The 16,222-nt window shown below is 37.0% G+C and overlaps 2 protein-coding genes across 3 annotated transcripts in view; one reads left to right on the top strand and one right to left on the bottom strand.

The window, feature by feature from the left end:
- Window positions 1-4,237: 4,237 nt before the first annotated feature.
- LOC105427777 (uncharacterized) overlaps window positions 4,238-16,222 on the bottom strand; it is a 53,464-nt gene continuing 41,479 nt past the window's right edge. For both annotated transcript variants that reach the window (XR_016140961.1, XR_016140962.1), the window contains one exon: window positions 4,238-10,690. The gene's annotated coding sequence lies outside the window, so the exon portion shown is untranslated. The remainder of the gene's footprint in view (window positions 10,691-16,222) is intronic.
- Window positions 13,586-14,746, top strand: LOC148934914 (uncharacterized). The gene has a single exon (XM_089083493.1). The coding sequence runs from the start codon at window positions 13,586-13,588 to the stop codon at window positions 14,744-14,746; it is 1,161 nt and encodes a 386-aa protein (XP_088939619.1).

Below are 16,222 nucleotides of genomic sequence, written 5' to 3'. Positions count from 1 at the left end.
CGTGATCAACCTTAGGGTTAAATTCTTAAATTTATAATCAATTTCTGTAATATTTCTCTTAGGAGAATTTAAAAGCCTCCTCGACTAAATAAAGGTAATTTTAAATTAAAATAATTGGGAAAACTGAAATCTTAAATTCTTCTTAATTAAAATCAAGATCATAATTCTAAATCCAAAACCGGTCGCTAACAATAGCGTAGCGTACCATTTAGTCGCAGCCAATGGTGTTGCGACTGAATAATTTGAATTTAGAATCTTAATAATAAATAATTATTTTCAAACGTATTCATGCCCAAAAGAGGAGGGCGCAAAGTTCAAATTAAAAGATTAAGATTTCAGTTAAATCCAATGATAATTTTAAATAAGAATCCCCTCTCATTGTTCCTAAAACTTAAGAATTTGGAAAGACAAACTAAAATTAAAATAATTAAGCAAATTCCTAAATATAAATTAAGAAAAATTGATTTCGATGTAAATTATCCAAATTATAATCAAATTAATAAAAAAGATCCTCGATACAAAATTTATAAAATTCGTTTCCTATTTGGGGTTGATTAATTCACAAACTAATCCAATCCCAGGGTAAAGTACTTAAATGTATTGATCTAAAAACGGACAATCAAGACGTAACATTTGCTTATATTATATTAATTGATTTTCTCATATTATATTATTCGATTTGCTTATATTATACTATTGATTTTCTTATATTATATTATTTTACCTGCTTATGTTATATTATTGATTTTCTTTTCGTTTTAATATCATTATTTATATAAATCTCAGAGATAATTTAGAATTTAATTACCAAATTTACATTGTATCTCATTATTATTACTATTTGGTATTTTTACATTTGTTGAGTCGTATATCATTCATATTATTATTATATCTACATCAATCTATATTCAATGTCAATATCTCTGTTTACTTATATATATATATATATATATATATATATATATATATTAATATTCTTTAATTGTATATCTTTGAATTTACACATTATTTTCTTGTCATTAATATTTTCTGATTTCCATTTCACATATAATTAAGTTTACATCACCCTCATCTTTTGCATTGATCAAATACTCACATATATGTGAATCTGTATTTCCAATATTATGGCATTATTTTATTCATCATTATAATTTACGATATAATTCTCCTTAATACTTTCGTTATTATTATTATTACTATTATTTTATTATTATTATTTTCTTTATTATCATTATTTCAATGTAACTATTTATTCGTGTTACATTTAATATTTTACAATAATCCAAGAAATCATTTCTTTTTATTTGTCATATTAAATAACTTTGAATCATAATTTCACAACCAATTATACCAACAATTATAACTTTACAATACAATATCCCGATTATTATATTAACAAATCATTTCCGCTCGGTCGCGGGTTCCAATCCGAAAATATAGTTTATAATCGTATTCAGTATTGCCATTGAATTTAAATACACTAGATATCCCTTTCCCAAATCCATTAACCGCTATGCCATCTCGGGCATGGCAACAACGCAACAATGGGCATAAGATTGTTCCGTTCCATGCATTCATGTGCGCATGGAATGGTTTCCCCTACCATGCCGCACAGCGCATGAGAACGTATGGACTACATCAGCTCTCGACGTGATGCAGTCCATTCGTAGTCCCGTAATGCACTTAGACGGGAGAGATGTCTTTTAAAAAGTTGCAAGTTTATGTTGACAATGAATTGTGAATGTCGACATAAAACCCTCACACAATGCGAAGGAATAGCGATAGCGATAGAAATAACACAGCAATAAACAGCGATAGAAACAGAAGAATTCAACATACAGAAATGCATATGGCAATACAGATTGGAACACAGAATAATAGCGATAAAATTTTCGACGAGTTGGAGTTCTATGTCTATCGCCTTATAGCCTATCAATCATAGCGTTCGGATTTTTCTGTTTACGTTATAGATTGCGTCCTGGTAATGAATATTGGAGCGCAGCCACAATCTTTTTACGGAGTATATAGGGGATAGTTTCGAAACATGTTGGATTAACAAAAAATGGAACATTCTTAATGCAATAACTTTCCAGACAATGGATTATTGTCCGATACACAAGGGGTGACACCCGTTTGACCACGTCCCGATTGACCACTAGCCACTTACAGGGGCTGGCGCCTAGAATTTTTCTACTGTTCAAGCGCTGTAAGTGGCTAGTGGTCAATCAGAACATGGTCAAACAGGTGTCACCCAACACAAGATACATTTGATGGCAATGATAGTACAGTTATTTGCATTGTACATATAATATATCAAATCATCTTCCATCTTACCTAAATATAATTTGCGTGAAAATATAATATGTAGAATAATGTATATGAATACGTTTCAGAAATTTTTCTGTAATATTCCAGTTCAAATATTATGAAACTTATCAAAATTTGTCAAAAAAACCTGCTAAAAAAGTTAATAAAAAATAAGACGACTTTGATATAATATCATAAATCATTTAAACTTTGTCCTTTTCACGTTTTTAGGTTACGTTTACCTGAAGCAGACGAAAGAATAGGTTCTTCACGCGATCTGATTGGCTTTTATTTCTTTCATGGCATTGTGCAATGCGAGGTGATCGCTTATTTCTATATTATTTTTATCGTTGTTCCTATCGCTATTCCTTCGCATTGTATAAATGTCGATCCACAATAAGTATTTAATCTTTAAGTCGTAAGAAATTGACCAATCATAGTTATTTTTTTCATATTCGATTATAATTGATCAAGTTCTTACTTTTTAAAACTTAAATCACTTATTGTGGACCGACATTAAGGGCTTAACTGCTGCCGAACTTGAAGCGGCAATAATTAGTAGTAAGTGCTCATAAAAAGTTATATGAAGGAGATTTTATAGCCATATTGAATTCCAATAGAAATATTGAGTATATTATCAGCCGGCATTTCATCTGCCATGTTTGTTTACAATAATAATGCGCATCTGTTTCGTTTTTCTATGCGCAGGAAAAAAGGGAACAAGCCAATGTGCTCAAGCGCAATAATAATGCGCTATCATCTTATGCAGTCCATGCGTGCAACGGAACGCACTCCTGATTCTATCGACTTCAATTCGATTCTACTTTGGTATGGATTAAATTTAATATATTGTTTCCATCGGAAGTAAAGATTTGTAGACCGAAGCGGGATTGAAATGAGTGCGATTTGTCGCGTTTCCATCGACTCAAATCTGATTCTATGTCATATTAGGCGCGAATTAATGCCCGTATTCATAGATGCTCCTTGAGGAATAAGAACTTCTTATTGGCTAAATTGCATTTCATAGATTTTTCTTGACCAAACTAGAATCCTTATTAGCTCTCTTATCTCAAGGGAAGTCGAGAGCTTTCTTGAGACAAAAACTATGATCTTATTAGCAGAAAATATAACAAAATAACTATAGTGTGCTATTAAATACTAATATTCACTACTACATTATATTGTATAATTAAAATGGATAACGAATTTCTGGACGACTCATTATCAGATGATGGATTGGAAAATGAAATTGTTATTATAATAAAATATATATATATATATAAAACATATATATATATATATTATAATAATAATATATTATAATATATATTATATTATGATATGATATTATAATTGCACTGATATATATTGCGCAATCATATTTAATTTATTATTTTGTAGAAAAAATATTATGAGAAGCCATAAGAAATCAAAATAAAACTAAAAATATAGGTTATATTCTTTACGTTCCTTCAAGTTGCTCTCTAAACAGTAGTCACAGGGTGTAGTCCACTTGATGCTACAAATGCTTCGAAGCATTTTTTGATTGATCAATTCATAGAATTATTTTGATTGGTTAATGCTTTCGAAGCCTTTATAGCGCTATATACCGTAGCCACAGTTAGTTGTAGGCGTCAGAAAATGGTGTTGTCTCCACCTATAATCTAAAAATATCTAAAATATTCCTTTCTTTTGGAAGGGAGACTCAAGATTCATCTATAAAACGAGGAGATTCGAGAAATCCTTCACGGAAACTTCCTCCATCCTTAAAATAAGAAAAGATCTTTGATCATATTGGACTGCTAGTCCCCCACTTTTTCCATGTTAAAAGTGTATGCCTGTTGTTACCAACATTGGATCGAAATATTTCGAGATATTTAGGCTCTGCCCCGTGTCTGAAATGGCGGATAATTCAAAAATAAAATAAAGATTTCCGTAAATGAACAAATATATTTATTAACATTTTATAAAAATTATATAATAATTTATAAAATCATGTACTAATTAAAAAAATATAAAATATATAAAGATATTATTTATTGTCCTTTAAATATAACAATTTTTGTCAACGTGTGTCGAATCAAAAAATTATGTTTATTTATTGTTTCACACGAAGTACGGCATTTTAGCATTATTACGTTTAGCATTATTACGTTTAAATAAGTTTGTGTAATCAATTTAATTAACTCGTATTTATGATTTTCAAGAATATATAAGTTTTGTATATGATCGTCAAATGAAATGATATGAATTGATATGAACTGATATGCACTGATCAATCACTCACGCTTCAATGACGTCACGCATTTTGTAGTAGAGACACATAAGAGACTGGTCACGAGAAAGCAACTTTTGATTGGTCCGCCATCTTTTGGCTATTCCCACTTATTTTCAAATACATTAACAAAATTAATCTTAAATTGTAATATTATAATTTAAAAACATAAGCGTTTTAAAGGTAATAAAATGTGTATATTTATAAAATTTAATTTTATATAATTATATTTTACATAATTATACTACCAATTTATTAATATATTTCCTTTAATATTAATGATTTTAAATTTACTACTATTTATTTATTTATCATTTTTATCTTTTTTTTGCTATTTATCTTTTTCAACACGATCAAAAATTAATATAATACTATTATACTATTGTTACACTATAATATTTTTAACTTTTTGATACACAATTGCCAAAACAATTATCTGTGAAATCAATACAATGACAGCTATTCACAAAGTTAGCGCAACGAGAGAATCTGTTACATCCGGAGAGCGAGCACCAAAAACTTTTTCGCCTTAAGCTTTTACGAACAGGCCTAAACGTCGCTATATTAAATTTAAACGATCATGATTGGCTCTCCGGCCGCGTCTTTCGCCACATACTCGCCGGCGTCCCTGCACCGGGCGGCCATCTTAGAAATTACTTTAATTAAAGTACTTAGAAATTATTTTAGCTAAATTCCGTTGCGCCATTGTACTTATTATCTCACCGTTTTAGTCTCCTAATTATTATTATTATAATACTATTATTAAATAATGACTATTGTCAATGTTGTTGTCATACATATTAATCAACTATTACATTTACTATTATTACTATTGTTATACCTTATTTTTTCCAGCATTTATTATTTTCTAATTGTAATTTTATATGTTTTCTATTATTTTTAATACTTTATTTAGCTAATTACATATTAACTCTCTTATTTTAATACATATTTATCACTTAATATACAAACAATATATCCTATTAACCACTTAACTGCGGAATGTATTAGATAGTATATATATATATATATATATATATATCAATATATATATATATATATATATACATATATATATATATATATATATATGTACCAGGTGTATGCATAAGTTTTTTCCGGTTTTTTAGTAAAAAAAGACACGTAATTTTCAAGGGAAATTAATTTTTTTTTTATTCAAAATATTGGCCATCGGCTTCTACACATTTCGCCCATCTTTCAGGTAATTTATGAATACCATGCCAGAAAAACTGCTTGTCTTTTGCGGCAAACCATTCATCGAGCCATTTTCCAACTTCCTCGAAATTGCTGAAGTGCTGCTCTGCGAGCGCGTGCCCCATTGATGCGAAGAGGTGATAGTCAGATGGCGCCAGGTCTGGGGAGTACGACGGGTGCGGAAGGATGTCCCATCCAAGCGATTTCAAGGTGTCTTTCACTAGTTTTGCTGTGTGAGACGGCGCATTGTCGTGTAACAAAATCACTTTGCCATGTCTTCTGGCCCATTCCGGTCGTCTTTCGATTAATGCGTGGTTTAAATTAATCATTTGTTGGCGATAGCGTTGTGTATTAACGGTTTCGCCGGGCTTCAAGAGTTCATAATACACAATACCGCTCTGGTCCCACCAGACACAGAGCATGGTCTTCTTGCCGAAGCGATTTGGCCTTGGTGTTGATGGACCCGGCTTCGCCAGGTGAAAGCGACGATTTTTTCCGCTTCGGGTTTTCAAAATAAATCCATTTTTCGTCACCCGTCACAATTCGATACAAAAATGATTTCCTTTCGTGGCGTTGAAGCAGCATTTCACAAGTGACTTTGCGATTTTCCATTTGACGTTCATTCAAATCGTGTGGGACCCATTTACCGAGTTTATTGATCTTTCCCATTGCTCGTAAACGTCTGCTGATTGTTTCTTGTGATACATGTAATGCTTCTGCTAATTGCCGTTGAGTTTGAGTTGGGTCATCATCCAATAACTCCTGCAATTGCTCGTCTTCGCATTTTTGTGGTCTATCAGAGCGCTCACTGTCTTTCACATTGAAATCACCACTTTTAAATTGTCGAAACCACATGTTCTAATCGATGGAGCGTGTTCACCATACGTTTCTACCAGCAAACGATGACTTTCAACAGCCTTTTTCTTTTGATTAAATAAAAAAAGCAATGCGTGCGGCAACTGTTCTTTTTCAGGCACAAAACTCGACATGATCACTGAACGATAAAACAAAGACGCTAGTTTTTGGCGGACTCAACTTGTGTGTTTGTAGTTTTAAATGTCAGACGAACAAAATGATGTATGTGTCAAATTAATACGCTGCGTACTTTTCGCTGGCGACATCTCTTAATTAAACCGGAAAAAACTTATGCATACACCTGGTATATATATATATATATATATATATATATATATATATCTATATATATATATATATATATATATATATATATATATATATATATCTGCCTAGTATCCTTATAGTCTATGGCCGAGCGTCGAAGGCCACTCCGCCTCTCTCAGCGTCCCATCATATTAACAGTGCATAATCTATGGCACACCAGCGTCATGGACGTTGGCGTATCCACAGCATGTCCATCTTGCGATGCTGCGCTATGAGCGTCAGCCATAGACATTTATACTATACATTAGACCGCTAACTCCTCTATTTACTGAGTCTGAAAGTTGATTCCAAAACTTATGTATTATTACATAATGTGACGTAAGAGAGACAATGACGTCACGTGATTAATATCAAGTAGTTACATGAATGTAATATGGCTGATGCACTACAAGACATAGACATTTTTATTATAAAGATCTTAAATATCTTTATTTTTCAATTCTGCTTTAGAATTTTTTTTCATTTTATATTAAATAAATTTTTTTATCTAAATTTGACTTTATATATATATATATATATATATATAAAGTCAAATTTAGATAAAAAAATTTATATATAAAGTCCGAAATAGGCAAAATGGAATATTCTTATTGCAATAACTTTCCGGACAATGGATTATTGTCCGACAAGGGGTGACACCCGTTTGACCAATATATATATATATGTAAAAGCCCATACAGCACAAATAACTGTCGACTGTTTTTAGTCGACTTGTAAAGTCGACATTTAATCGACATTTAATCGACTATTTCTGTAATAATTTGTGTTGACTTTATTTGTTTTACAATAAGTCGACTTAAAGTCAACTATTTCCGAGGATATTAAAGTTGACTTTTTATATTAAACTTTTAGTCGACTAATATTGTCAAATTTATGCTCATTTTTAATTATACAGATGCATTATTAAATTATAAGAATTCTAATTTGATATTTATATTTGGCACCAAGTCAATATTGCGAGCGTTAAGTGGAACGCACCATTAAGCGTGTAACATCCGCAGAAAATTAAACTTACGGATGTTCATTCAAAATGACGCAGATGCAGTCGAGCAGTACCTTAGGTTAACGCATGCGCGATTTTAAATATTAAAACATATAAGTAGTAATACTAAGCGGGTTCTAACCCAGGTCCTCCGAGAGGGGTACGGGTATGCGGGAGGAAAGGGAGGGCGCGGAGAAGAAGGAAGGGGAAAGTCACAGGCAGCGATCCTTTGAACTGAGCCGTGGGGAAGGAGAGGATAGATAAGATAATAGGATTCGGTGAAGAGGATATAAACAAGTGAATAAAAAAGTAGATAAACAAATAGATAAAAGAAGATAAATACATAGATAAACAAATAGAAAATTGCGACTCGAAGGACATGACGTCACGGGGGGGGGGGGAGCCGCCGCCGCGTCCATCGCTGCCGCTTCGTCCGCCGCCACCGCCGCCGAGTAAAAAAGTAAAAAAAACTCACCAGATTGAGATAGAAGAGTCATAAAAAAAGTCACTTAAAAAATACAAAAAGAAATGTCACAATCCAAGAAAATGTCACGTAAAAATACACAAAAAAATGTTTAACAATCCAAGAAAAAAATCACTGTTACTTTAACAAATACACAAAAGGAAAATGTTAGTAATCCAAGAAATAATTTTACCCTTTCCGGATTACTCACAGGAGGGGGACTTCATCCACATACCGCGGGATTAACCCGCGCGGGGGACTTCTGAATAATTGTTCTCTTCTTCCTCCTCTACCTCCTCATCCTGTGCCGAAGCCAATGAACTAATATATATTCATATAAATATATTGACTATGGCAGTTTCGCAACACCAACGAGAGGGTTGTTGTTAACATAATAAATAGTTTGTTCCTCCACATATACCACGAAATTACCCTTGTACTCTGCCTCGTTGTATCTTGCGCAGATGATGATGCGTAGTAATGCCATTGCAAAGACGTTGCATTGAAAGTTTTTCACGCAAAAGCAATTGTTTTTCGCGCACCGGTGATTCTTCGCGCACAAAATTAGTATCGAGGTGATGCCACGAAGACGTTTCAACGATATGCCTCCACAAGACTCATTGCATGAGATTGAACGCGGCGTGTCAAAAGAAGCGCCGATATTCCGGCTGCTATAAACAAATCGGGGAGACCTATGATGATGCTCCGATTTAGACAAAGGAACAAAGAAATTGTCGATGATATATAATGGATCATGGGATGTGCAGAATCACAGTAGAAGTCTAATGTGAGAAAGAAAGCTGACGTGCATACAAAAAAACGTGATTGCATACAGAAAAACGCAAAAGTATCGCATCTAGTATCTAACGCTCGAGAAGAAATGGCAAGTGAAAAGGCATTGCAGAAATTTGATTATTTGACTTATATTAGAGATTTATTAAAAATTACTTATCCAACTGAAGCAGTACGTATATTTATTCACATGTATCTTTCTAATGTTTAAAATATTAAACTCAATATTATAAAAATATTAAACTCAATATTTTTGTAATTTGACAGACATTATATCTCGATGGTATCTCAGTTGTAGAAACCGTGCAAGTACGGAATCTTATAAAAATTCAGATACACCACCCGAATGGGAGTAGGAATATAAGGCGGGTTCTAACTCAGAAGCGTTGAGGGGGGTGCGGGTGTGCGGGGGGAACGGCGCGCAACCGAGGAGCTCCGGGGCGGGGGGAGGGGGGGGACGGCGCGTGTTGGGCGACCCATTGAATGTAAACAGCGTCGACAATTGATACCTTCAGAGCACCGTGATAAATAATTGCCAAAAGATAAATAACGAATTGGACGCGTGGACATGACGTCAGAGGGGGGAGGGGGGGGGGGCCGCGCCCGCCACCACCGCCGCCGAGTAAAAAATAAATATCTGTCTCGTTTTTTTGTTTATTTTATTGGGTGATTATTGTGTTATTGAATATTTATTTTATATTATATGTTAAAACAAGTACATTTCTTCTGTTATTGGTTTCGGCGCGCAACCGAGGAGCTCCGGGGCGGGGGAAGGGGGGGATGGCGCGTGTTGGGTGACCACCGTCTCCGCCGAGGAACGGCGCGCAACCGAGGAGCTCCGGGGCGGGGGGAGGGGGGGATGGCGCGTGTTGGGTGACCACCGTCGCTGCCGAGGAACGGCGCGCAACCGAGGAGCTCCGGGGAGGGAGAGGGATGGGGGACGGCGCGTGTTGGGCGACCACCGTCGCCGCCGAGTAAAAAAAAAATATCTGTCTCGTTTTTTTGTTTATTTTATTGGGTGATTATTTTTTTGTTTATTTTATTAGGTGATTATTGTGTTATTGAATATTTATTTTATATATTATATCTTAAAACAAGTACATTTCTTCTGTTATTGGTTTTTTTTCTACTATATAATTTTTAATACATTTTTCGCAATCTAATAGTTTTCTTAATTGTAAAAGTGTTTTATGACATTTTATACATTGTGTTTTCTCATGTATATTATTATCATTAATACTCGCGTGGCTATGCCATTTGGAAGGGGTAATTTTTTAAAATTTTCTGCGCCTATTTCGGCTGGATTAAAACAGTCTCCACATATCTTGCGTTTAGGTGGTACGGTTTCGTAAAATATACAACTATAGTATTGTACTCGTATTGTATTAAATTTGTTTGGGCCTCTGATGCATTTCAGTTCCGGATCTCCCAGCATTGTGGTATAATTTGTTTTTTGGTTTTGTGTTTTCTGTATCTTAAAAAGAAAATAAAAATTTATTATTATATTTATTATATTTATTTATTAAATAATTTTTAGTTACTTACAGTACAATCAAATTCTGGATCGTGTATTTGTTTCTTATAATTTTCCATTTCTTTTTCCTCCTTTTGCATTTTTATATTGGTTTTGGTATGGTATGGTAGAATGAGTCCGTCTCGTACGAGGAACAGAATGATTCTGAAGGATTTTTTCAACAAGGGCTCTTGACCCTTAGCTTATGCTCTAGTGCCAGGGCCCTTAGCTTACGCCCTAGTGTCATGGCTCTTAGCTTACGCTCTAGTGCCATTGAACGTAAACAACATGCGATTGAATCGACGATTGATGCCTTCAGAGCACCGTGATAAATAATTGCCAAAAGATAAATAACGAATTGGACGCGTGGACATGACGTCAGAGGGGGGAGGGGGGGGGGCCGCGCCCGCCACCACCGTCGCCACCGCCGCCGCCGCCGCCGCCGCCGAGTAAAAAATAAATATCTCTCTCTCTCGTATTATCTCTTCCGTTGCGGCTCTCTCTCTTATGGCGAATGTTATTTTTTCTAATTATTTTATGTTGGGGGAGAAAGAAATGAAAGAAATATATGTTTTTTGCATATTATATATGTTTATATTTTTAAACAAATTGAATACATTTTTAAGTGTGAAATGTTTTTATTCACATGTTTTTTTCTTATACACTAAAAACTAAAGCTAACAGCTCGCAATCGACGAGTTGACGTCTATCGAATGTATCGCAATCGCGTATCGCGTTCGGCACTTCCTCGGGATCTGTTACAACAGACGCGATGTTGGAGAATCGCGTATACTTGGTATCGATCGTATCGACGAATCTGACGAGTCGATCGAACGTCACATCGATACATTCGTCCAGAGCAAACATTCGACGTAACGTTGATTCGATCATCGTTACGCGTACGTTCAAAGATTCAAGACGTACGAGTGTAACGTCGTTCATCAGACAAATTCTGACGGTTAACGGTCCGACGCTTATAAAATTGTCTTTGTAATCATTTCGCAGCAATTTATAGATATTCCATCGCTGCTCGTAGAGTCCCTTCCACGTTTCGAGAGACAGTATCAATTCCTGTCCCCGATGATCTCCCAGAGCGATCTCCACGTAGCTCGGTGGACCAACGTTGATTCCAATTTCCAGAAATTTGTAACCCGTGGCCGTCAGAGCGTAACGTCTGCTCAGTAAGCGCACCGCGCGACGCTCCACCGAAATACTGTGAAAATTAAATATATAATACTGCACAATATTGAAAAAAAGAGAAAAAAATAAAAAAAATGCAGGTGAAACTTACGCGTTACATTCCTTCTTTTGTTTTTCGCCATTGTACGGTGCATTGTTTCCTTTGGCAGAATACATTACGTGTTGTTCGAACGACGGAGGAGCGGAGTACCTTTTTTTGTCGTGCAGATCGTTCGATGGAGGAGGACTGATCGCGTAAATTTTTTTTGACATGGCAAACCGTTAATCCCCCCACCTTTCCCCTCCCCCTTTTTTCTAAGAATTTCATTGTTGCAATCAAACATGTAGCGACATGTTCGCAAAGGAGCGCGATTCGTTCAAATTTTTTTCTAGGAAGAGCCCGTGAAAAGATAGCTCTTCGTAGAAATCGACGTACGTGTCGCGGCGTGTTAAGAGAAGCGTCGATACTCCGGTTACTATAAACAAATCGGGGAGATTTATGATGGTTTTTTTCGCCGAAATCGGCGTACGTGTCGCGGCGTGTCAAGAGAAGCGCCGATACTCCGGCTGCTATAAACAAATCGGGGAGACCTATGATGATGCTCCGACAAGGGACAAAGAAATTGTCGATGATATATATAATGGGTCATGCGGTGTGCAGGAGCACAGTAGATGGAAGTCTAATGTGAAAAAAATAGTTGACGGTGAAAATGGATAATGTGTTGAATATAGAAAATGTGTTTAATATGAATGAGGAAGACTTTGTGGATATAGTGGACGAAGTGTTTGAAAATGAAGAAGAAATAGAAATAGAGATTGACAATATTGACATTGATATTGAAGACGAAGAGCACGCATTGTCTGACGATAGCAATTACGTAAGTGATCAAAGTGATGACCTTACGGATTATGCAGAAAAAATTGTTACCCGTTCGGAACTCCTTGCGTTGAATAATAATAAGTATTGTTCAATACAATTTTATTATTCAACGGGTGGTGCACTAACTCTGTGTGCCGAATGCATGGTTCGTCTGGCGGACACTGACATTGGAGTATTGTATGCCGTTAGGAAGCACGAGATAGATACTCTCAATGCGCTAAACAGCCGATTTTGCTCCAATTGCCAACAGTCCGTCTGTGTGATAATGCCATGCAACATGTGCCCAATTTGCACAAATTGAAAAAAGACAATATTGTGAACGAGGCATATGCAAGTGGAAGAGTGTGATGTGATATAAAAACAATATGGAAAGATCATTGGAAGAATTAACAAGTTCTCCGTTATGGGATTCAATCTCTCATCTATCAGTGAACGTGGCGGTGTATTTTATAAAGAGACACTATACCTCAACTCCCCATTTCCCGATTTCTCGTCCAAGAGTTAAGGGACGCTACAATTCGACTCTCTGCTTCTCCGCTCCTTCTGAGAGAGCGGAAATAATTCTGGAAGCGTGCACATATTATCATTATAGAGGACACGCATACAATATATTACTACCTCTCTCGCGGCAAAAAGTAGCAGAGATAATTCCAAGAAGCGATAATCATATATGGTTGTTCTATTCCCATCAATCTCCAGACATGGCGGAAATACAACGCTTTGTATACTGGCTTCGAGTTAAAGCAGCTATAGAAAAAAGAAAAAAGAAAGTAAAAAAAATGTAAAATTGTTTTTTGATGAGACAATACAACAATTTTAAAAAATCACGATTTTGCAATATGGAACACCTAGAGCGAGTGGAACGCGAGCTGCTGGAGCAGTGCAGCCAAGTCGCTACCTTGGTGGAGTGTTTCGCGTGGTTGCAACGATGTGAGGAGTGCATCGAACAACTCGAAGAACTTAGCCGTGTTAAGCGTCCTCGACTCACCGTTGCAAATAGACAATCTGTGGTGGCGAGGATCGCACGACTCGCGGGTGCAAAGGTACAACTAGAAAGACGTTTCGTGCACGTTGGTGGTGAGTACGCGAGCACCAGTAGAGACAATGGATCTCTCGTTTGGCGAGAAATCGATACGGCATTTGAAAGCCGTATATTGACTGGTGCGGTGATCAATGTGGACTATATCGAGCCGCGACAATTTTTAGAAGACGCTGGTGGTGTAGTGCTCGAACGAGTGCGAGACATTATAGAAAGACACGATAGTGTGAAAGTGAACACTGCATTTAACGGCGAGTTTGTGACGGGCGATAAACGCGCGAACAAAAGTATAAACACTAAAAATAGTGAACTCTTTCGAGTGTCAAATTTGGACGAGTGGTACGAGCAGCATGTCATCGAACCCACGTTGGCGTCGCTCGAAGAATTCCAAGAACGCGACAGTGGATGGGCGTTGTCGCGAATTCTAAATTTGACTATAAACGTGAACAAATATAATCCAATGCACGCGGGATGTTACATCGAGTTACCGCGGGAAATTATGTTAAAGCGAGCGGTAATTAACGTGCAATCAACGGATAATGCGTGTTTCGCATGGTCAGTGGTCGCGGCTCTGCATCCGGCTGAAAGAAATACAAATCGGGAATTGTCGTACCCGCATTATACGACGGTGTTAAATCTCCAAGACATTACGTTTCCGATGACGTTGAACCAAATTAAGAAGTTCGAACATCTCAACGACATCTCAATCAACGTCTACGGTATCAAGGAAAAGGAGATTCTCCCGATACGGCTGACATCAAGGAAGATGGAGAAGCACGCAAATTTATTGTACGTGCAGGATCCGCGCGACGACAACGCGGGGCACTTTGCGTACATCAAAGATCTGTCCCGTCTTGTGAGCTCGCAAATAAACAATAAGAAATGCAAGAAATACTTTTGCGACCGGTATGTATTTTAACAAATTTTATTATTTCTCTTATAAAATTGTTTATTAAATACTAAAAATCATATTTTCCGTTTGCAGATGTCTACATTACTTCAGTTCGTCTGAAAGATTGCAGTCACATACAACGGACTGCGAAAAGATGAACGATTGCGCCATCCGACTGCCGAGCGAGGATGACAAGTGGCTCGAATTCAAGAACCACACGAATAAGGAACGACTTCCATTCATCGTTTACGCGGACTTGGAGTGCGTACTACGGCGAACGGAACCGGCAGAGAGGGAAGACGCATCGTACACCTACCAGCAGCACGAGGTATTTAGCATCGGATACTACGTGCGATGCTCGTACGACGACGCGTTGTCGGTATATCGATTTCGTCGCGACGAAGATTGCGTTGCGTGGTTCGTTCGGCAACTCGAAGATTTGGCGCATCAAATAAAAATTCTGTTATCCGCGAATGTCCCCATGGAAACGTTGTCGAGAGAGCAGTGGGAGGCATATCGTAGCGCGACGCGTTGTCACATTTGCGAGAAATCATTTGCGTCAGACGACACGCGGGTACGCGATCATTGCCATCTTACTGGTCGTTATCGTGGTCCCGCGCACTTAAATTATAATCTAAATTATAAAGATTCGTATTGCATTCCCATAGTATTTCACAACTTATCCGGTTATGACGCGCACTTTATCATCACGGAAATAGCTACGGCGTTCGAAGGCAGGATCGACGTGCTGCCGATAACAAAAGAAAAATATATTTCGTTTACAAAACACGTTAAAGATACCACCGAGAGATCAGATTCGCGAACTTGCGTACGCTTGCGATTCATAGATTCGTACAAATTTTTAAATACCAGCCTTGATAAATTGGCATCTTTTCTAACGAAAGAAAAATTAAAAATTTTACGTTCCGAATTTTCCACGGTCTCAAACGAAAATTTTGATTTGTTGACGCGCAAAGGTGTCTTTCCGTACGAATACGTGGATCGCGCGGACAAGCTGCAGGACACGCACCTACCACCGCGCGAATCGTTCTATAGCTCGTTGACCGGTGACACGGTGTCGGAGAACGACTACGCGCACGCCGCGAACGTCTGGCAGCGGTTCTCCATCCGAACGCTCGGCGAATACAGTGATCTATATCTCAAGACCGATGTCTTGTTATTGGCCGACGTTTTCGAAAATTTCCGCGAAAGTTGCGTCGCGAGTTATGGACTCGATCCCGCGCATTACTACACATTGCCAGGTTTCACGTGGGACGCCATGTTGAAACATACGCGCGTAAAATTTGAGTTGCTCACCGACATCGATATGGTTATGTTTATCGAACGCGGTATACGCGGCGGTCTCAGTCAATGTTCCGGCAGATACGCGCAGGCCAATAACAAGTACATGCGTTCGTACGACCCGTCGAAACCGTCATCATACCTTATGTACTTTGACGTAAATAATCTGTACGGATGGGCGATGTGTCAACCGCTGTCCTA

The sequence above is a fragment of the Pogonomyrmex barbatus genome, unplaced genomic scaffold (assembly GCF_055798465.1).
Source record: "Pogonomyrmex barbatus isolate J1 unplaced genomic scaffold, ASM5579846v1 scaffold7, whole genome shotgun sequence".
In the NCBI taxonomy this organism is placed as follows: domain Eukaryota; kingdom Metazoa; phylum Arthropoda; class Insecta; order Hymenoptera; family Formicidae; genus Pogonomyrmex; species Pogonomyrmex barbatus.
The sequence above is the reverse complement of the archived record's forward strand: the minus strand, read 5'-3'. Positions and strand labels throughout refer to the sequence as shown.